At 47.1% G+C, this 18,786-nt stretch overlaps 1 protein-coding gene across 5 annotated transcripts in view; it reads right to left on the reverse strand.

Annotated features, from left to right (window-relative positions):
- Positions 1 to 18,786, reverse strand: part of IGDCC4 (immunoglobulin superfamily DCC subclass member 4) — a 187,392-nt gene that overhangs the window by 91,471 nt on the left and 77,135 nt on the right. For all 5 annotated transcript variants that reach the window (XM_073304341.1, XM_073304340.1, XM_073304343.1 and 2 more), the window contains 2 exons: positions 15,436 to 15,577; positions 5,240 to 5,373 (listed from right to left, as the gene is read on the reverse strand). In XM_073304341.1, the coding sequence (XP_073160442.1) occupies positions 5,240 to 5,373; positions 15,436 to 15,577 (276 nt within the window). The remainder of the gene's footprint in view (positions 1 to 5,239; positions 5,374 to 15,435; positions 15,578 to 18,786) is intronic.

Genomic DNA, 18,786 nt, shown 5'->3' on the forward strand with positions numbered 1-18,786 from the left:
TTCTTGCTTGAACTGCTGTTCCCGAAGGAATGTCTGGAAATTTACACCGTGACGGCTGTGCAGACCTGAACATCTGCAGCACACCCAGCACTGCCTGCCACAGTTGCTATCTATCCCGCTATTAATCTGATCCCAGCACACACCCAGTCGCAGAGACACAGCGGGTCTTTCCCAGGGTTGCGACACCTTCCGTCGAGGGAAAGGACAGCAGCTTGGTTTTTAGCTCATGCAAATAATTTGGATGCAGAACAGTGCTAAGATAATCACTCTCTCAGCTCAGCAAAGACATTGACTTAACCAGGAAAATGTAACAATATCCCGGGTACTGTATCTGGATCAGAAAAACAGGATTGGCCAGAGAGGGTGGATGGCTGAGGGGAAACAGGCCCTTTCCTTCACTACTATCTGCTCATTCAAATCCAGCTCCATTTGGCAGCGACCCCGTCCCCTAGCCTGCGTGCAACAGGTTGGTAGCTTGCAATTTAGTGCCTGGTGGAAACATTTCCACCACGATCCGCACCATCACCAGGTCCTAGATCACCATCCACGGAACTGGTGCTTTTATTAGCAGCCAACGGAGGCCAAGGACAGAAGAGAGGCTGGACTCCCCACTCTCGAGTCAATGATTCCTTACACCCTGGTAGGGGAGTGATGGAATGTTTAGCTGCTGCTTCCCTGCACTGTGTGGATAAACAGAGGAGCTTGTCATGGAGTTTAAGGCCAGAAGGGACCACAACCATCTAGTCTGACCTCCTGCACATCACAAGCCACTAACCGCCCCCCAGCCACCCCCACACCATGCGCCACAACCAGAATTAGACCAAACTATTACACCCCTCTGGAGAGTAGACTGTTGTGTCCACAGGCTGAGAACAGGATGGATCAAGGTAAACTGATGCCAGAGGCCCCCACAAAGCTTGGTCTCCAGGATTTCAATCAGGTTTCAGAGTAGCAGCCATGTTAGTCTGTATTCGCAAAAAGAAAAGGAGGACTTGTGGCACCTTAGAGACTAACCAATTTATCTGAGCATAAGCTTTCGTGAGCTACAGCTCACTTCATCGGATGCTGTAGCTCACGAAAGCTCATGCTCAAATAAATTGGTTAGTCTCTAAGGTGCCACAAGTACTCCTTTTCTTTTAGGATTTCAGTCAGGCACCTTTTACCGGCACTAAATAGTGTTTTTGGTTTTTGTTGTTGTTGTTGGGTTTTTTTGGGGGAGGGATGTTGTTTTTAAGCAAATGTGTTTTTTTTAAAATACCTGTTTGCATGTGCCACCATTTATAGATGAAAACCAGGTCGCCAGGGACAGAATAAGCCACCTGCCGGAATGATCAAGATGTCTAAAATAACATGCATCGTATGGAGATCACTTGAAAAAACTATCAACAAAGCGTGAGTCACCCACAGAGGAGTTTGTCGCTCGCAGCAGGTTCCGCTGCCTTCCACCTGACTCACATATCCTTTTCCCAATTATAAAAATCTCCAGAGATTTGCCAAAGACATGATTTTCATCACTATTAGCTAAATCCAATGAAAATGTCAACCAAGAGTATTCCTTTGTCAAATCAGCGGGCAGCTTAATGCTTCAGAAGTGGAGTGAGGGGACGTGGGGGAGGGAGAAATCAAACCAGAAATCTGCTCAGACCCCTTTGCGTGGCAGAAGCAATGCTCCCCTTTTAACCTCTTTGATTACTTTCAATTTGAAAAGCAAAGTAAACGTCTTAAAGTTACAAGATATAATTCTGCAGAGAACAGGACGAATTGCAGTGAAGGGGAGAGGTTATCCAAAATGTGGCTTGATCGATATTACTTATCAATAACACATCAGGCCAAAGAGGGGAGCTGTCTCTGGCATGCAGAAGCGCCTGATGCCCGAGCTCCCCTGTTACCTTGTGTTTCATTAGGAACGCACAGGATCTGGCAGGGGCTGGTAATTAGATACAGAGTGTAGGACTGCTCAAGAATTCTCTGTAAGTTCAACACAGATTATCTCCACAACGCAATTCATTGATCAAAGGTGTATTCTTGGACTCCACAGTTAATTACACTCCCTGCTGATGGATGAACAGCAAAGGCATCTATGTGAAAACACATGAGCGGCAGAGGAACAAGCGAGACACTTCTAAATGAAGACAAAAAGGGCCATGGAAGGATCTCGGAGCTGGCAAGGGATTTTTGCCCTGCAGATGGAGGACTGAGCACCCTGCGTATGTACCTGGCTCTTTGGCTGATCCTTGAGCTGCTCCTCTAACAATTCTGTGCCTCAGACTGTCCAGTGGGTATAACAAGCAGGAGGAAGCAAGGTCTAGCGAACAGGCTGTGGATCTGGGAGTCAGGAGACCTGGCTTCTAATTCTGGCTCTGCCATGGACCAGGTTGTGTGGCCTCGGGTACGTAACCGTCCTTCTCTGTGCCTCCCACCCTTTGTTTGTTGCCTATTTAGACTGTAGTAGGTGCTACTAAAATACAAATCATAATACTTCCTTACCTCCTTTGGGTGCAGGGAGGGTTCACTAACTGATGGCTGGGAAGTGATTTCAAGTTCCTCACTGAGGACTGCCAAGTGTTCTGCTCATTATCGTTATTATCCATCAGCAAACATTCACGGAACGAGTCATGTCGCTTCTGCCCCTTCCCCGGGGGAATCCTGCGAATTAAGCCTTCTCCTATCCCCCTCTCAACTTTTCTGAACTGTTTCATGAACAACAGAGGCATGGACCAGAGCAGAGATCCAGTACTTTAATCGGGGGTAGGGAGTCCTACTCTACCACCCCCCGAACCCGTCCCCCTGCCCCCCCAGCCTTCCAGAGATCCTCTCACCCAACGCTGCTGGAAGAGTAACCTCCTGCTGCCCTTCTGCAGGCCACTGCCACTGGCAGAGCCACGGGGCTGATTGCACCCCCAGCATCAGCAGGTGCCACTGGTCTGAGGTCAAATGGAGAGGCCCCCTCTTACAGCAAGCACATTGCCTCTGCCTGCCAGCCCAGCCCATGCCACGCTGGAGATTCCAGCTGCCACATGGCTTAGCGTGCTTTGCAGCTTCTCTGAGCAGGTCAATCCCTGCTCTGCAGAGTCTGGGATCTCCAGGGCCAAGCTGCAGGCAGTGTCAATAGATCAGAAGAGACCTGGACAGATTCTAAGGCAGCTCCATCCATGAACTTGGATGATTATGCATGGAAGACATGGGGTCACTTTTGAAAACACAGGAAAGGCTTCTTTGAAAGGATGTAATTTGTTCTGCACCTTGCCCAACACCAGCAGCTGAGCATGGACATGACCAAAGCTTTTAAATGCCTCGGAGTGCCACATTTACCCTCCTCGTGCAAGAGACGTCCCCAAAGAGCAAAACGGGTTCCATAGAAAGCTTTGGAGAATGTCCGGTTTAGGCAGAATTCTCATCTGGTGCAATCTTTTCTCTATTTCTAGTCTCTTGTTGCTTATCCAGACCCAGAAGCACCAATGCAATGTTCTTGTATCTCAGGCCTATTGCACATTGCGTGGGAACTAGACCATGGTCTTTAAGAGGCTCATCTGCTGTTTATTCCTGACCTGAAGTCATCCAGGCTGAATTCCAGGGACCTAAAGTTATTACAACTGAATTCCTAAGGAGGGAGGTATCTCCTCTTTAGGAGTGGTCAGAAGGAATGCATACATCTGAAACTCCTCCTTAATATGACAATGCTTGAAAATGGGATTACTGAATGGGCTTTGATTAAAGTTGAATCCATCTCTGAGCCCCATGAAAAACTCTGTATGTTGCCAAGTTTTGATAAGGAGGGAAATCTCCTCGGTGTTGCTCCCAAGACTCTAGTGGCTCAAGAGGTCTCCAATTAAAACAGTCCACTGCAGTTCCTTCCCATCAAGAAAAACAACCAGAGGGAAAAAAGAAATGGAATCCAGAAACCAAACTTACAAAAGGAAAACAAGCCTGCTATTTTCCCAGACAACTCAATTCCATTTTCTAAACAAGGTGACTAACCAACAAATCTTTAAAATCTTCATCTCACACGAGTTTTGAACCCCTGGCCACAACAGCCTGTCTGACAATGTCTGGTTGGGAGAAGAAAACTGGCCTCCACCCACCCCCAAAATGGGTTTTACATTGGTCAGAAATGGTGGGATATTACATGTATATGTCTCAGATAGCACAGTGACGAGTGGTATATGAAGGCCTGAATTATCTGAGAGACTGAGAGATCCTGGTCCAATGGAACATCTTGGATCCCTAATAAGGTGTTACCAAGTTATCACGGGAATGGCATACACAACAGAGAAATCAACCCAGCAGACTCTATTACACAGAAGAAGCTAAATTTGCTTCCCCTGATCCCGCCCCCCTCCTCTTTTCAGTTCTGAGAGAGGCTTCTGTTCCCTCCAGTCAGGAAACATGCACAGAACTGGAATGTGAACCTTCCAACAAACATGTCTACAAAACACTGCACCAGAGACAAACCTGCAGGCCTGGGAGAAAGTCATGGTTCTGACTGCCCTTCTCTCTGACAGAGCCAGCAACAGTCACAAAACGAACAGGGTGTGAAGCAGTGCAGGGATCAGACCTATCTGGACCCTTTCACTCTCACCTCCAGAAAGTGGCACGAAATACCCCTACACTGGCTTGCACCCGTGTCCTGGTCACACAGTGACCCCTGTGCAGCCCCTGTTCAGCTGCCCATGCAGATTACTCATTCATACGGCACACACAACCCTAATGAGGGAGGGTGCAAAGAGACTCAGGCTGGGCCAGTCAAAGGAACCAAAGTGTGGGATTTGGATGTGGCACCTTTGAAAATCCCAGGCCAAGGATGCACTGATGCCAGATACCCACACTGCACCAGGGACCCTTCTACGGCTCAATGCACAGAGGACACACAGAGAATCTACACGGGGCAGCTCCAGGGGTTTTAGGGTGCCCAGGACCACGTACGGCAGCTGTGACTAGCTTCTTAGGTAAAAACACTGCCACAAATCAGAATTTTGCCCATAGAGTACAACACATGAACAAGCTGTACAAGTCAGTGCAGCACCTGTAAGTAACGGATGCAAAGATACCCTATCATTATAAATACAGTTCATTTTAAATTGTCCACGGCACCCCTAGAAACAGTCCAACTATCCCACAATTGAAATCACACCCACAGGGAGAATACCATCATCAGCATTTCATGGCAGCTTCACTATTTATGAGAAAGAATCCTCAGCTCAGTTTTACACAGCCATACAAATGCCCTGTTGGGCCTTACCTTTTAAGACGCTAAGAATAGCATCGTTACTGTAGCGTTTCCGTGCTGCGTTGGTCGCTACGCAGTGATAAGCCCCAGCGTCGCTTTCCTGCACATCTACGATTTGGAGGATGCCATTGGGAAGAGTTATAAACCTGAATAAGGAAAATAAAGAGCATGAGATTTGCTTTTCACAGCGAACACGATTCATGCCCTAGCCGTTGGAATGCAGCTATTTTCATTCCTTCCTTGTACTTGAAAACGTATTATGTGCACATCGCCAAAGCCTCGGCAGAGAAGAGTGGGCGACATACTCTTTAACCTCCCAATAGGAGAGTTTTAAATACAGCAAAATGTACAACCCATTAATAGCAATGGTTCAACGCAACAATAAAACTGCTGCCTTCTTCAGATTAAGCATACAGGTCTCTGCTGCAGAAAACATTCTATATTAAAAAAATATATGCACCCACACACACACATAAATGAGTGTGTGTCTGCATATGTACGTAGATAGTAGGAAGAATGCCATCTATTAACCTATAAGGGTATGTATATAAGTCGGCAAGTTCAGTGAGGCTGTAGTTATGCATTGCAAGTGGATTCTTTAGCTCTTATGATCTGCAGCAGAAGCTCTTCTCTGGGGTCAAAGGGCTTTTGAGTCCCACCTCATTGAGATGTGGCTCCTGCGAAGTCCTGGGGATTTCCTCTGCAGATTCCCACCCGGAACTGTTGGAAAAACTGCCCCCAGAGAACCCCTCCTCTGGCTTTACAGTGAGCTTAGTCAGTGCTGTGTGCGCTCAAACAGGGCCCAGTCCTGCAAGACGCTAAGCACCCTCCAACTCCCATTGATCTGGATTTGAAGGTGCTCAGCACCTCGCAGGATCAGGCCCACAGTGCCAGAGTCATGACCTAGGGCAGTGATTCAGTACATCTTCCAGGCAGCAGTACCCTAGCCCTGCCAGCTTCTCAGCCGGCCATGCCCCATCTGTAGATCTCCCTGTCCAGGTCCCCCAGTGCTGTGGGGTTGCAGGTAGCATAGAAGCCCTCTCTACAGGCAAACTTCCCCCCACCAGGGGCTCACTCACAGCTGAGGGTCCACTGGGCAGTGAATGAGGCCAACAACCAATGTAGTTCAACGTTACCTACTCTACTGGCAAGTCTCAATGCCTGGCTTGACAGGAAGTTCCAGCAACCAGGGACGTAACAGCTACAGAGAAGGCTGCTGAAGAGTCCGTTTCCCCTGCCATCTGACACACATGTATGAGTAACAGACAAATATATTTGGCTATGCATGCGGACAGGTAACAGAATTAATTTGCCTATAGCCTACCAGCCACTCTGCTCTTCCCAGTTGTGAAACCCCCTATATTTGCCTTTGTTTGAACAAAGCGTCAGACCCGCTAAGCACCTTCTCCCGCAAACAGGATTTCAGAGAGTTGCCCTAGAATAAGGATCCAGGAACGCTTGTTTTAAGCGAACTCTTCATTAAATGATTTTCTGATATCTCAAAGCAGGAAGCTGCATTTTCTGCATGGAAGCCAAATGCAGGGGACCATGCACCCAACGTATGTACAAATAAGATACCGATAAGGAACTACTTCCTCGTGACAGCTCCAAAAATGAAAAGAAGTTTGCCCTGGAAGTCATGCTCTTTTGATCAGCAGACTCGGTTTGTAATAGAACGCTGGGTGAGGAGAAAGGGAAATGCAGACTAAGCAACGCCTACTCGCTTTAACAACTCCACGGGGGAGACAGCGCTGGCAGTTAGAGAGAACGACTGGGAGTCAGAAGTAGGGGGTTTTCTTCCCAGTTGCACCACTGATTCATTGGCTGGCCTCAGGCATGTAATTTTAATCTTTCTGTGCCTCAGTTTCTCCCTTCAGTAAAATACTATACAGCAGTGGTTCTCAACCTTTCCAGACTATTGTAGCCCTTTCAGGAGTCTGATTTGTCTTGAGTACCCTGAAGTTACACCTCACTTAAAAACCACTTGCTTACAAAGTCAGGCATAAAAATGCAAAACTGTCACAGCTCACTGTTACTGAAACAATGCTGATGTTCTCATTTTTACCATACAATTACAAAATAAATCAATTGGAATATAAATATTGTACTTTCATTTCAGTGTATAGTATACAGAGCCGTATAAACAAGTCATTATCTGTATGGAATTTTAGTCTGTACTGACTTTGCTCGTGCTTTTTATGTAGCCCGTTGTAAAACTAGGCAAATCTCTAGATGAGTTGATGCACCCCTTGGAAGACCTCTGTGTACCCCTGATTGAGAACCACTGCTATAAAAGTCTTACCTACCTCACGCTAGGGTTGCCAGGTGTCCGGTTTTTGACTCTGCTGACTCCCAGTCACTAGACCACGCCTGGCAACTACTCGAAGCACGGCTCTGGCCACCCACCAACCAGGCTACCGTGGCTGACTATTGATGGATACATTGCTCTGTAATTAAAAACCCAGCTTATATGGCATTACACTGAATCATACACCTGATTAGCAATTAGCACAAAGAACAAGCTGGCTGTCAGGTTCTTCATTTTCTGCCTGGATTCCTACCCGGCAGCTTCTTTATTTCTTAATACAAGGCCCAAGCCTACGTGAGCCTTTTTAATTATAGATGAGACCCAGTTTTAATTGAAGAATGCCATCAGCAGAGCTGCAGAGCTTTGACAGGCAGCTCTGGGTTATGAGCCTTCATCGACGCACTGAAAGCGGATTGGTAAGGAAGGGGCAGCAGATATTCTGCCTGGGCGGAAGGGAGAGGAGAAGGCTGGTTTCATGGTCTCGTTGCTCTAATGCTCTACTCCAGCAAGTCCTGATGGGAAATTGAGCTTTTTCTAGCACGACACGTGGCACAGGTTCTCTGTTCACTGAGCCAGCTGCATCTTCAGGCATCAGCTCCCCCGTCTCGTGAACGCTGGCGGCTTCGAAGAGAGATCATTTTAAGGCAGCTCAGCCAGGGAAGTGATGCTGTCACCACGGGGCCCATCCTGCAGACCTTACTGACAGGAGTAATCTTGCTGGAGCCAGTGTGTCCACTCACATGAGTCAGGGCTGCAGGACCAGGCCACGTGTGCCCTTGACAGGACAGCATTATCCAGAGAGACACTGTGGGGGCTCGTTGGCTGAATGCAGCGGCACTAAGCCAAATATTTCTCTCTCTGTCAAAAGAGAGCTCCCCAGTGCGATGAAATTTATTTTTATCGCGCATCTGCTCTGAGTGTGCGTAATTACTATCAGCATATTTCAAACACCAGGAAAGGCATCTACCGGTTCCAAATAGAGAAGTCAAACACACTTCCAAAAGCATATGGCTGAGATCCATTATGTAATCGCTTTCTGCCTTGCGAGGAGGGGTTCCGATCCTAGAGCCGCCTGTCGAGATGGAAAATCCAGTTTACAAAAAAAAAAACAACCAACCAGAAACCCACCAATGTCCTCAGAGGAAGTTTAACACAATTAGCTCTCACAGCCGGTTTTCAGTAGCATGCCCAGTGTGCTCAGTACAAACTAAACACGGGCTCCCAAAAGCTCACAATCAAAGGGTCTGTCTACGACAACAGGCTACATCAGAGGCTAGCTGCTCAAATACATATCCAGGGCCCCCAGGCAGCATTATACAGCCCATGCTGCAGAACCTTTCACTGCTGTTGTTATCTGAGCTAGCTGAATCAAAGCTAGGTCAGGTATGTCTACACATGCTGCAGTCACACCTCTGACTGCAGTGTAGACATATCTAAGAGGCACACTGACCGGAGGAGGGGTACCACATAGAGGTAAACATGATGGTACACTGCAATGTATGATCCATCTATCTGTGTGTATGTGTTGTGTAGACTACCCTCAATTACTCAGCCTTGCCACTGTTTCCTTTAGGAGTCCTAACTGCAGGAAGGGCATGGGGAGAGTTACCAGGTCTTAGCATAAAGAAAAACCTCAAGGTCACCAGCTATCCAATATGTTTAACACAATCATTTTTGAGAGCCCTAAAGTACGGAGAGGGCTTCTAAGTACAGCCACTACTAGTGACTGTATTTCCAACCTAAATGCAAGATATGTGACATACTGCTCTCCCAAGGAAAGCACAGGCGTGCAAGAGAAAGACGTCTTTGTACTTGATCTTTCCCAACAGATCTCAAAGCTTCCAGCTATTTGCGCTCACCACAGTCATGCTCATCAACTAGAGACTTCAAAAGAATTTGGGGTAGGCATTTATTTCCCACTGCAGTGTAGCAAAGTTTGCCGAATGATTCAGAGTTTTAGGGAGACTATGGCATAATGCTTTTTTTAGTACACAAAGAGCAGACATAGCCTTTCTGTCCAAATGACCTTCATTGCAGGTTAGGATAGAAATAAAAAACTAAAGTAAAGTCTCCATAAAAACAGATTTCAGAGTAGCAGCCGTGTTAGTCTGTATCCGCAAAAAGAAAAGGTGGACTTGTGGCACCTTAGAGACTAACCAATTGATTTGAGCGTAAGCTTTCGTGAGCTACAGCATGGAAAACTGCATGCATCTGATGAAGTGAGCCATAACTCACGAAAGCTTATGCTCAAATAAATTTGTCAGTCTCTAAGGTGCCACGAGTCCTCCTTTTCTTTTCATAAAAACAGAGATCATACTGCCAGTGAACTCGTGGCCCCACTGAAATCAATCGGAGTTTTGCCACTGACTTCCTCTAGGGTGACCAGGTGTCCGGTTTTCAAGCAGAACACGCGGTCGAAAAGGGACCCTGGCGGCTCCAGTCAGGACCGCCAATCGGGCCGTTAAAAGTCCGATTGGCGGTGCTGCGGAGCTAAGGCAGGCTAGACCCTACCTGTCCTGGCTCAACGCTGCACTCCAGAAGCAGCCAGCAGGTCTGGCTCCTAGGCGTGGGCGGCCAGGAAGCTCCGCATGCTGCCCCCGCCCCAAGCATCGGTTCCGTACTCCCATTGGCTTTTTATTAGCTGATAACTTCTAACTCTACAAGTAAAAAAAAAAATGGCTCTCCTTCCTTGAAAGATTGCCGATCCCGAGCTAGAGCTTTCTTCAGGCCATTGTGCAGGACTTGGAGGGTTTCTGTGTCTGATGATGTCTGTATCTCTTCACAGAGCCTCATCCAGTAATGATCTGCACAGTGTCTGCCTGCTCGCTGCACCTCAGGTTCTGCATGTCGAAGTCTCACTTTGGTGCTCCCTGTTGGCTTATTGTGTTCCAGGTAGGCTCTGTACTTAATGTTGATGAGAGGTAATAGTTCCGCTTCATTTTCTTCAAACCGGTCCCTTTTTAATGGTCTCTTTCCCCCAAATGTAGCTAAAGCTGTTTCATGGATTGTTGTTATAGATTCATAGATATTAAGGTCAGAAGGGACCATTATGATCATCTAGTCCGACCTCCTGCACAACGCATGCCACAGAATCTCACCCACCCACTCCTGCGAAAAACCTCTCACCTATGTCTGAGCTATTGAAGTCCTCAAATAGTGGTTTAAAGACTTCAAGGAGCAGAGAATCCTCCAGCAAGTGACCGGTGCCCCATGCTACAGAGGAAGGCGAAAAACCTCCAGGGCCTCTTCCAATCTGCCCTGGAGGAAAATTCCTTCCCGACCCCAAATATGGTGATCAGCTAAACCCTGAGCATACAGGCAAGATTCACCAGCCAGATACCCAGGAAATAATTTTCTATAGTAACTCAGATCCCACCCCATCTAACATCCCATCACAGGCCATTGGGCCTATTAACCATGAATAGTTAAAGATCAATTAATTACCAAAATCATATTATCCATCATACCATCTCCTCCATAAACTTATCAAGTTTAATCTTAAAGCCAGATAGGTCTTTTGCCCCCACTGCTTCCCTTGGAAAGCTATTCCAAAAGTTCACGCCTCTGATGGTTAGAAACCTTCATCTAATTTCAAGTCTAAACTTCCCAATGACCAGTTTATATCCATTTGTTCTTGTGTCCACACTGGTACTGAGCTTAAATAAGTCCTCTCCCTCTCCAGTATTTATCCTTCTGATATATTTATGTAACCCTTCTGCCCGTCAGAGTTGGCAGCAACAAGGGCCGGGTTCAATATCTAGGGGATCCATTCCAATAACACAATGCAAACCGGCTCGAGCCCCCACCCAGTGACCTGGGACAAATATATACCACCACGCTGGGCGCCTCCAAGAGGCAATACTTCCCCTCTCGCAAGCACATAGTCTGAGTGTAGCAAAAGTCTTTTAATAACAGAGAGAAACAATGTGGCATTATGTTGGGGAAACACCACCAACAGGATTCATAACACAACCCATGAGCAAAAAAAACCCACCCCAGGCAAATTGGGGCATGCCCTTTTCCCTTTGGTTCTTGAGTCCAGCAACCCCAAATCACCCAAAGTCCCAAAAGTCCAATGCCCCAAAAGTCTCTGTCCCTGGTCAGGGCAGCCCCAGAGTTCGAAAGTTTATCTGCGGAGCTTTACCTCCCAACCTGGGTGGAAATGGGACAGGGGTAAGAGGCACCTTACGTGATCTGAAGCTGACCGCCCCATAGTGGCGCTCCACTCCGCCAGCCGCCCCACAAACTCCTTCGCTCAGCTGCGCTCCACTCCGCCAGCCGCCCCACAAACTCCTTCGCTCAGCTGCGCTCCGCTCCGCCAGCCGCCCCACGAACTCCTTCGCTCAGCTGCGCTCCGCTCCGCCAGCCGCCCCACGAACTCCTTCGCTCAGCTGCGCTCCGCTCCGCCAGCCGCCCCACGAACTCCTTCACTCAGCTCCACGGCCCACAAGCAGCTCCTGCCATCCACACACTGCGCCGCGTCGAACTGCTTCACCAGCCATCCCGCAAACTGCTCCACAATATATCTTCAGGCTCCCCCACTACTTAACACAACACTCAGTGATTTCAGCTCTTAGGTGAGTTCAGCTTATAATAGGGGAGCCCCAGTGCTGGTGCACTGTCAGCCCAAAGTGAGCTCAGCAGCCTATAACTAGACTTCTAATGAAATCAAAATTAGCTCTGATATTCCACAGTGGAGAGAGGAGGAAGTGCAATTAGCATGTAAGGCCCTCACCAAGGGGCCCATGCCACCAAGTATTAATACTTGTCCCCAGCCTCTCTCCATTCACACAGTTTTGGAACCCATGACCCTTGCCTACCGAGTGCTACTTAGTTGATGGTGAATCCCTCCATCATAACAAAAGGCCACGTGCAGTTCCAAGCACAGTTCCCATAATCAGGGTAATAACAATTTATTCTTCCTGCCCCAATAACAGAGACACTGGGGATCCCACAGCAGCCAAAGTGACCATTTGGGCAGCTATGGTCTCATTCTAGGCGTGGTGGGTGTGCCTATGCAAATGAGATCGGCCCCTGAAGTTCTTTTCCACAACTTGCCACACCTCACCACCAGATGTCAGGGTGGAGCTCATCCTGACACTGCTTACATCTATAGACAGCAATCATATCTTAAATCTTCCCAAAACTCCTCTGCCTTCTCCGGCAATGACTTCCCATGCATGCTAAGTTCAAAAGCCTTCACCAACTCCTGGCATTTCCTCTGGTTTTTGGTGTTAATAGTGTTGATTTTGGGCTTGCTCCTAGGTTTTGCTCTATGTAGCTTCTTGGCTGTAATCTTCACATTGCTAATGATCTAGGCGTGGTCAGCATCACAATCAGCGCTGCGGAACGTGCAAGTGTTCTGCACTAAGGGTAGGTCTTTTCTCCTGACAATAACAAGGGCTAACTGGTGCCAGTGCCTGATTGTGGATGTCGCCATGACACTTTGTGGCGACCTTTTCCTGTAAAATATGAATTGGTAATGCACATTTGGTTTTGGGCACAGAATTCAAGAAGTCGTTGGCCGCTCTCATTCATCTTGCCAATGCCCAGATCTCCTAGGCAATCTAGCCATGAGTTGTTGTCTGCACCTACTCTTGCATTAAAGTCACCAAGGAGGAAAAGTTGCTCAGTTGATGGTATTCTTTTGATGACTTGATGCAAAGCATTGTAAAATATATCCTTCTCCTTGGGGCTAGATTTGAGTGTTGGTGCATAGGCACTAATGATGTTGACAGAGCCAATGGTCATCTACAGTTCAAGTGAGACGATATGCTCTGACTTCCCAATGGGTGTTTCTAGGAGCTTTACCCACTTGTTTCTCACAGCGAGATACCGTGCAGACGATTTTCTTTGCTGCTTTTACCTTGCCAAAAGAAGGTGTAATTGGCCTCTTGGAGAGAACCAGCATCTGCAAGTCTTGTTTTCTGGAGTGCTGCAATGTCAACGTTGAGTTTGCACAGCTCTCAGTCTATCAAAACTGACTTCCATATGCTGCTTGATTATTGTAGGTCAACATCATCTGTCGGAGCGCAAATGTACACACTTCCAAAGGCCCAGTCAGATGCCTACACAAAGATGAGCTGCAAAAATCAGTGGCCAGCTTAAGGCTTGCCTGGAATCTGGTATTGCAGAGCGATTCTGGGTTAAGGCTGCCACCTGTGACAGGTAAGCTCGCCCAGCATTCTGAGACCCTTAGGCACGAGGGGCGTGGCTGATGGACGGAGCAAACGTTCCGTGGCCAGCACGTCCTTGGGAACACTTAATTCTTTCAAAAGCCGATTGTATAAAGTCAACAACAGAAAGCAAATCTCCCTGAAATAGTATATTAGCTAAACATGATTTAACAGCAAGATCTGAAGCCAATGATTATGTCTGGCTGTTACAAGGAAAGCAATTTTCAAGCCGCCTATGTTGAAAGCAATCTCCAAGCAAGTAATTTCACAACATCCATCGAGCTGTCATATTAAAAAGCCATTGCCCTATCTATGGCATGCTTCCCTCCCCAACCCCACCCCACCTTTTTTTTTAAAAAAAACACTTATTTTTCTTCTCATACAAAGCAACAACCTCCCACAAGCTTCAGATCGCCGCATGACAGCCTCAAGGATATAAACAGCTATTCTTACAGAAACATCCTTTGTTCCCAAATCATTTCTGAATCTCGTTGGGTTTTTTTTAATCCCTTCCTCCCCCTGCTCATCACGTGGGTTAACTTTCCTCTCTGGGGGAATGACTCTTTCTGCAGAAAATGAAACCTACCGAACTTTAAGGGACTAAAGGACAATGTCATCATTAGATCCATAGAAATCTACAAAGTCTGCCGATCAGCCACTAGTCCCCGGGGTCCTCCTCTCCTTCCCACACTACACTCACTTTGTTTCAGACAAAGAAGCAGGGCAGAAGGAATTTTTAAAAAAAATTATTTATGTATTTTGCTAACAGAAAGTCCACGTTCTGACTGGATAGTCCCAGAGGATCCACTGACAGAAGCTTTAAGCCCTTGTTAAATCTCTGAGGGAAACAGGTTGAGAAAGAGAATTTGGAAATGTCTTCAGAACCAAACTCTGCATTCAGCTCCACCTGTGAAACACCACATCCCACACTGCACAGCTTAGCGACAGCCACGCAATCTCAGTTGGCCACGGATTTATTACAAAACACCACCTTCGGCACCAACCCTGCAAAGACACACGCTCAACTCTATGCATGGCAAGTAGACCCAATGCAGTCAATGGGGCTACTCACCATGCAGGACGTTAAGCACGTCCTTAAATCTTTGCAGGACCAAAAACTTGACAAAATATCAAATGTCTGCATTTCCTTGACACTCTTTATGCCGTTTGTCTCCTTCGCTATTTCTCTCTGTTGCCAGAGTGTCCAAGTTCCAGCCAATCATTAAACACACTGAATGGGCAAAAGGATACTTACAAACTGTCCAGAGTTGGTTTACTATTGCACACAAGCCTTTGATGAATGGGCATCTGGCACTCAACAATCCTGTTTGAATTTGTGTGATTATTAGTCAATTTCACTTCCATGAAATTATCCATTTCAACTTATACAGTAGCTCTAATGCAGCAAATACCGCAGGGGAAGGGCATATTCTGGGGAGGGCAGTTTCTTTTCTTTTTTCAAAGTTTTATGGATACATTTCTGTTGGTTCTGAGAACATTGGTCCTGCTTTGAGCAGGGGGTTGGACTAGATGACCTCCTGAGGTCCCTTCCAACCCTGATATTCTATGATTCTATGATTTGTCCTTACAAAGTCTAACTTTTAGGTCCAAAACTGCCCTGACACCGCTCCTTAAATTCCAGATTTTATAAAAGACACTCATCTCTTAATTTTTTTATTATTAATTATTATTATTAACCCCCAAAAAAACCACTAGCCACTCACCTGGGCTCTGCAGGAACAGCCGCTTGATCCTTCTCCCAGGTGATGACAGGGGAGGGCAGTCCTTCGATCCGACACTCAAATCGGACCATACCATTTTCTTCCACTGTCTGAGACTCTGGCTGTTGAAAAAAACGGGATAAACCTGGAAAAAAGAAGAAGAGAGTTAATGCCCTGACATTTGTGCTCTGAGAAACAAACGCATTTTCAGACAGAATAGAAGAGAATTCATGTTTTCTCACACACACACACATCTATAATAACGGAATGTACAAGCTAGGAAGACTTCTGTTATGTGGTAAAACTCGGGACTACAAAATAACTAGGCTGGACAAGAGAAATGCAATTCCTCACTGTCCTCCAACCGACTAGCTGGCATGCCCTTAACAAGCCTGGGTGTGTTACCAGAGGCATCTGAACATGCAAATTGGCCTCCTGCCTCATTTTTGCTGTAAATGTAACCGAATGGCAGAAGCAGCAGGTCCTTTGTCTGCCTGCCCAGCTGCTTTGCTAAATGGCCCTTCGGTTTCCAGTCATCCCGTTAGAAATGGGGAGAAGGATACTTTCTTGACCGCCAACCAAGTCTGAAACCCAGCTTGTTTTTGGATGAGCCCCAAAATTTGTGCAGAGAAGGTTGAATTTGACCCATTCAGCTCTGCCCAGCACAAGTGTTGCATACATGAGTGTAAAGCAGGAGGACCCACTTGTGCATTAATTGATGTTACATGAGCACCTGGAGGCCACACCCAAGGTCAGGCCCTGCTGGGCTAGGTACTGCATGGACACATAGTGAAACACAGTCTCTGCCCTGAAGAGTTTATAAGCTAAGGGAGTATTATCAGTGCCATTGCACAGATGGAGACCTGAGGCACTGAAAGGTGAAGGGACTGGCCCAAGGTCACACAGGGAGCGTTGCAGAGCCAGGAGCTGAAACCTGCCTGCTGAGCGCCAATCCAGTGCTTTACCCACAAGGCTGTTCTGCCTCTCACCAAGGAGCTGATTTGCTGCGAGGCCTACTTTAGCAGGAGTGAGGCCACAGAGGAGCGCATGTACCTAAATGCCTTGTCACAATGAAGAGAGGTGAGCTTCCCTCCTAACACACACCCAAGCCCAGCTCCCTTTGTCAAGTTTTGCTTCTTAGAGTAAGGGGCTTGAGACCTGCTTCTGCTCTTGCTTCTCTTTCACCCATGATTAGTGGGAGAAGGATCGGGCACCAGGGCAGATCTGAATGGACACTAAAATGCATGGCAAAACTCCCACTGAGTTCAATGGCGCAAGACTAGTGCTCCGGATCACAGCTATTTTCTGCTCAGTGTCCTGCATCGCACAAAGAACTGCAAGATCAAGGCCACAGAAATGTGCACTGGTATATACAGTTGGCCAGGCTATTAAATAATGCACCTGTAAAATGTCTTAGTCACACAATGGACTTTCGAACACAACATGCAGGCATCCTTAATAGGCTGTGGAAAGCTTTTATTCTCCTCAACCCGAAGAGTTAGAATTTGTTTTAAATGCATCTCCATTAAACTGCCTATGACATTAAACCTATCCTGCCTTACAAATGCTCTGTGCCATCCTAGAACACAAAGGACTGTAGCACCAAAATGCACAGCAAAGGTCTAAGCTAGAAAACATTGAATTCTGTTGCTCTGCCAAGCATAAAATTGTACTCAGCAGGTTCAACTTCTACCTGCCACGAGTGATCCTTTAACATTAGTGTGAAATTATTTATTAGACTGATTTATTACTCCCCCCAAAAACAAGAATTGTCACTGAAGAAACTGATTCTCCTAACCCCTGGAAATAGAAATGCGGTGGTGAGGTTCTTTTCTTTTTAATTATTAGTTGCTACTGCATAGATAACTGAAAACTGCCCCACTGACTTTCTCTCCCTCCTTCCCTTCCTCCCTCCCTCTCTCTCTCTCACACACACACACACACACACACACACACACTTAATTGAGGTTGAAGCATGAGAAAGGATGTCAGTCAAAAAAAATCATGATTTACAAAATCATCCGCACGTCTATTGGTTTGTAGTTTACAACTTTTTACAAAAATAAGACAACTTTTGTGTTTCTGATCCCGGAACCAGTTTAAAGTGTGATATGATTTTTATTTTACTATATTTTTAGACCATATTCATGCTAAAAATGAAAGGTCCAAAGGGCAAAATGTGTGTATTGCACAAGTAGGCCTTTTAAAATATCGGGTTTCACCTGTTTTTGTGTGCAAATATCATTAATTTTTTTTTAACAGACATGAACATGCAGCAGTGCTCACTCACCCTTGGAGCGCCCCCTTCTGTCAGTGTGGGATGTTGCTACTCTCTTGTTCTCCAGCTCCTCCTGCAGGCCGCCTGCCCCTGGCCCTGCCCTCTGGCCAAGTCACCTAAGTTCAGACCCCTCCCTCCTGGGCAGGGCCGTCTCTAGGGAGTATGGGGTCCGGGGTGGAAGTGACAGATTCATCTCTTCCGGGACCAACCGTACTGGCCAATCGCACCGGCCCGCGGGGCCCCCCAAAGCACGGGGCCTGGAGCGGTCGCCCCAATTCGCCCTACCAAAGGGATGGCTTTGCTCCTGGGACATCACAGATAAGCCCGAACTAAACTGAACAATTCTTCTGCCTTCCTGGGCTACTGAAGTTTTCTCTTCTCTGCTTACAAACCCTGTCTTAGGGTTCCCGCCTACAGGAGCCTACTATGTTCCATTTAAGTTTCCCTCCATAGGAGAGTCCTGCCTTCTCCACAGTCTCTCCCTGGAGCTTGCCCCTTTTTTCATGGCCCGCCACAGGAACCAATTCTGTCCTGGTGGCCTTCTTTAGTCTGCCGACCCAGGACTTTCCAGAAGGAGAGGCGAAAACTCCCTAACTCCTCTTTCCTGGGTCTTCCCTCCACAACTGAGCTCCCTCAAGGTGTGTCTACACTGCACTTAAAAACCCACTAGAGCCTGTGAGGTGGGAGGGTCCCAGAGCCAAGGCTCCAGCCCAAGCCTGCACCTCTACACCACAATTAAACAGCCCCTTAGCCCGAACCCGAGTTCGTCAGCACGGACCAGCTGTGGGTCTGTAATTGCCATGTAGACAGACATCCCCTCAGTCTATTTATAAGGCCTAACTCTGCCTCTTCTGGCCAGGAGGCAATTAGCTAATCAGCGCCCCCCAGGAGCGGAGCATGTTTAACTGGGGTTTTATCCTTTACCTTGCAGACAATGGGAGTTAAGCCCCATCACAGCACAAAATAGCAAAAGAAAAACCCAACCCCTAAGCATGGAGGCTATGAATTATATGAATAACCTATTGAACATTTAAACACTCTTAACTGAGGACAGGGTTAGCACCATCCTCATAAAT

This window comes from Lepidochelys kempii, chromosome 10 (genome assembly GCF_965140265.1).
Source record: "Lepidochelys kempii isolate rLepKem1 chromosome 10, rLepKem1.hap2, whole genome shotgun sequence".
NCBI lineage: Eukaryota > Metazoa > Chordata > Testudines > Cheloniidae > Lepidochelys > Lepidochelys kempii.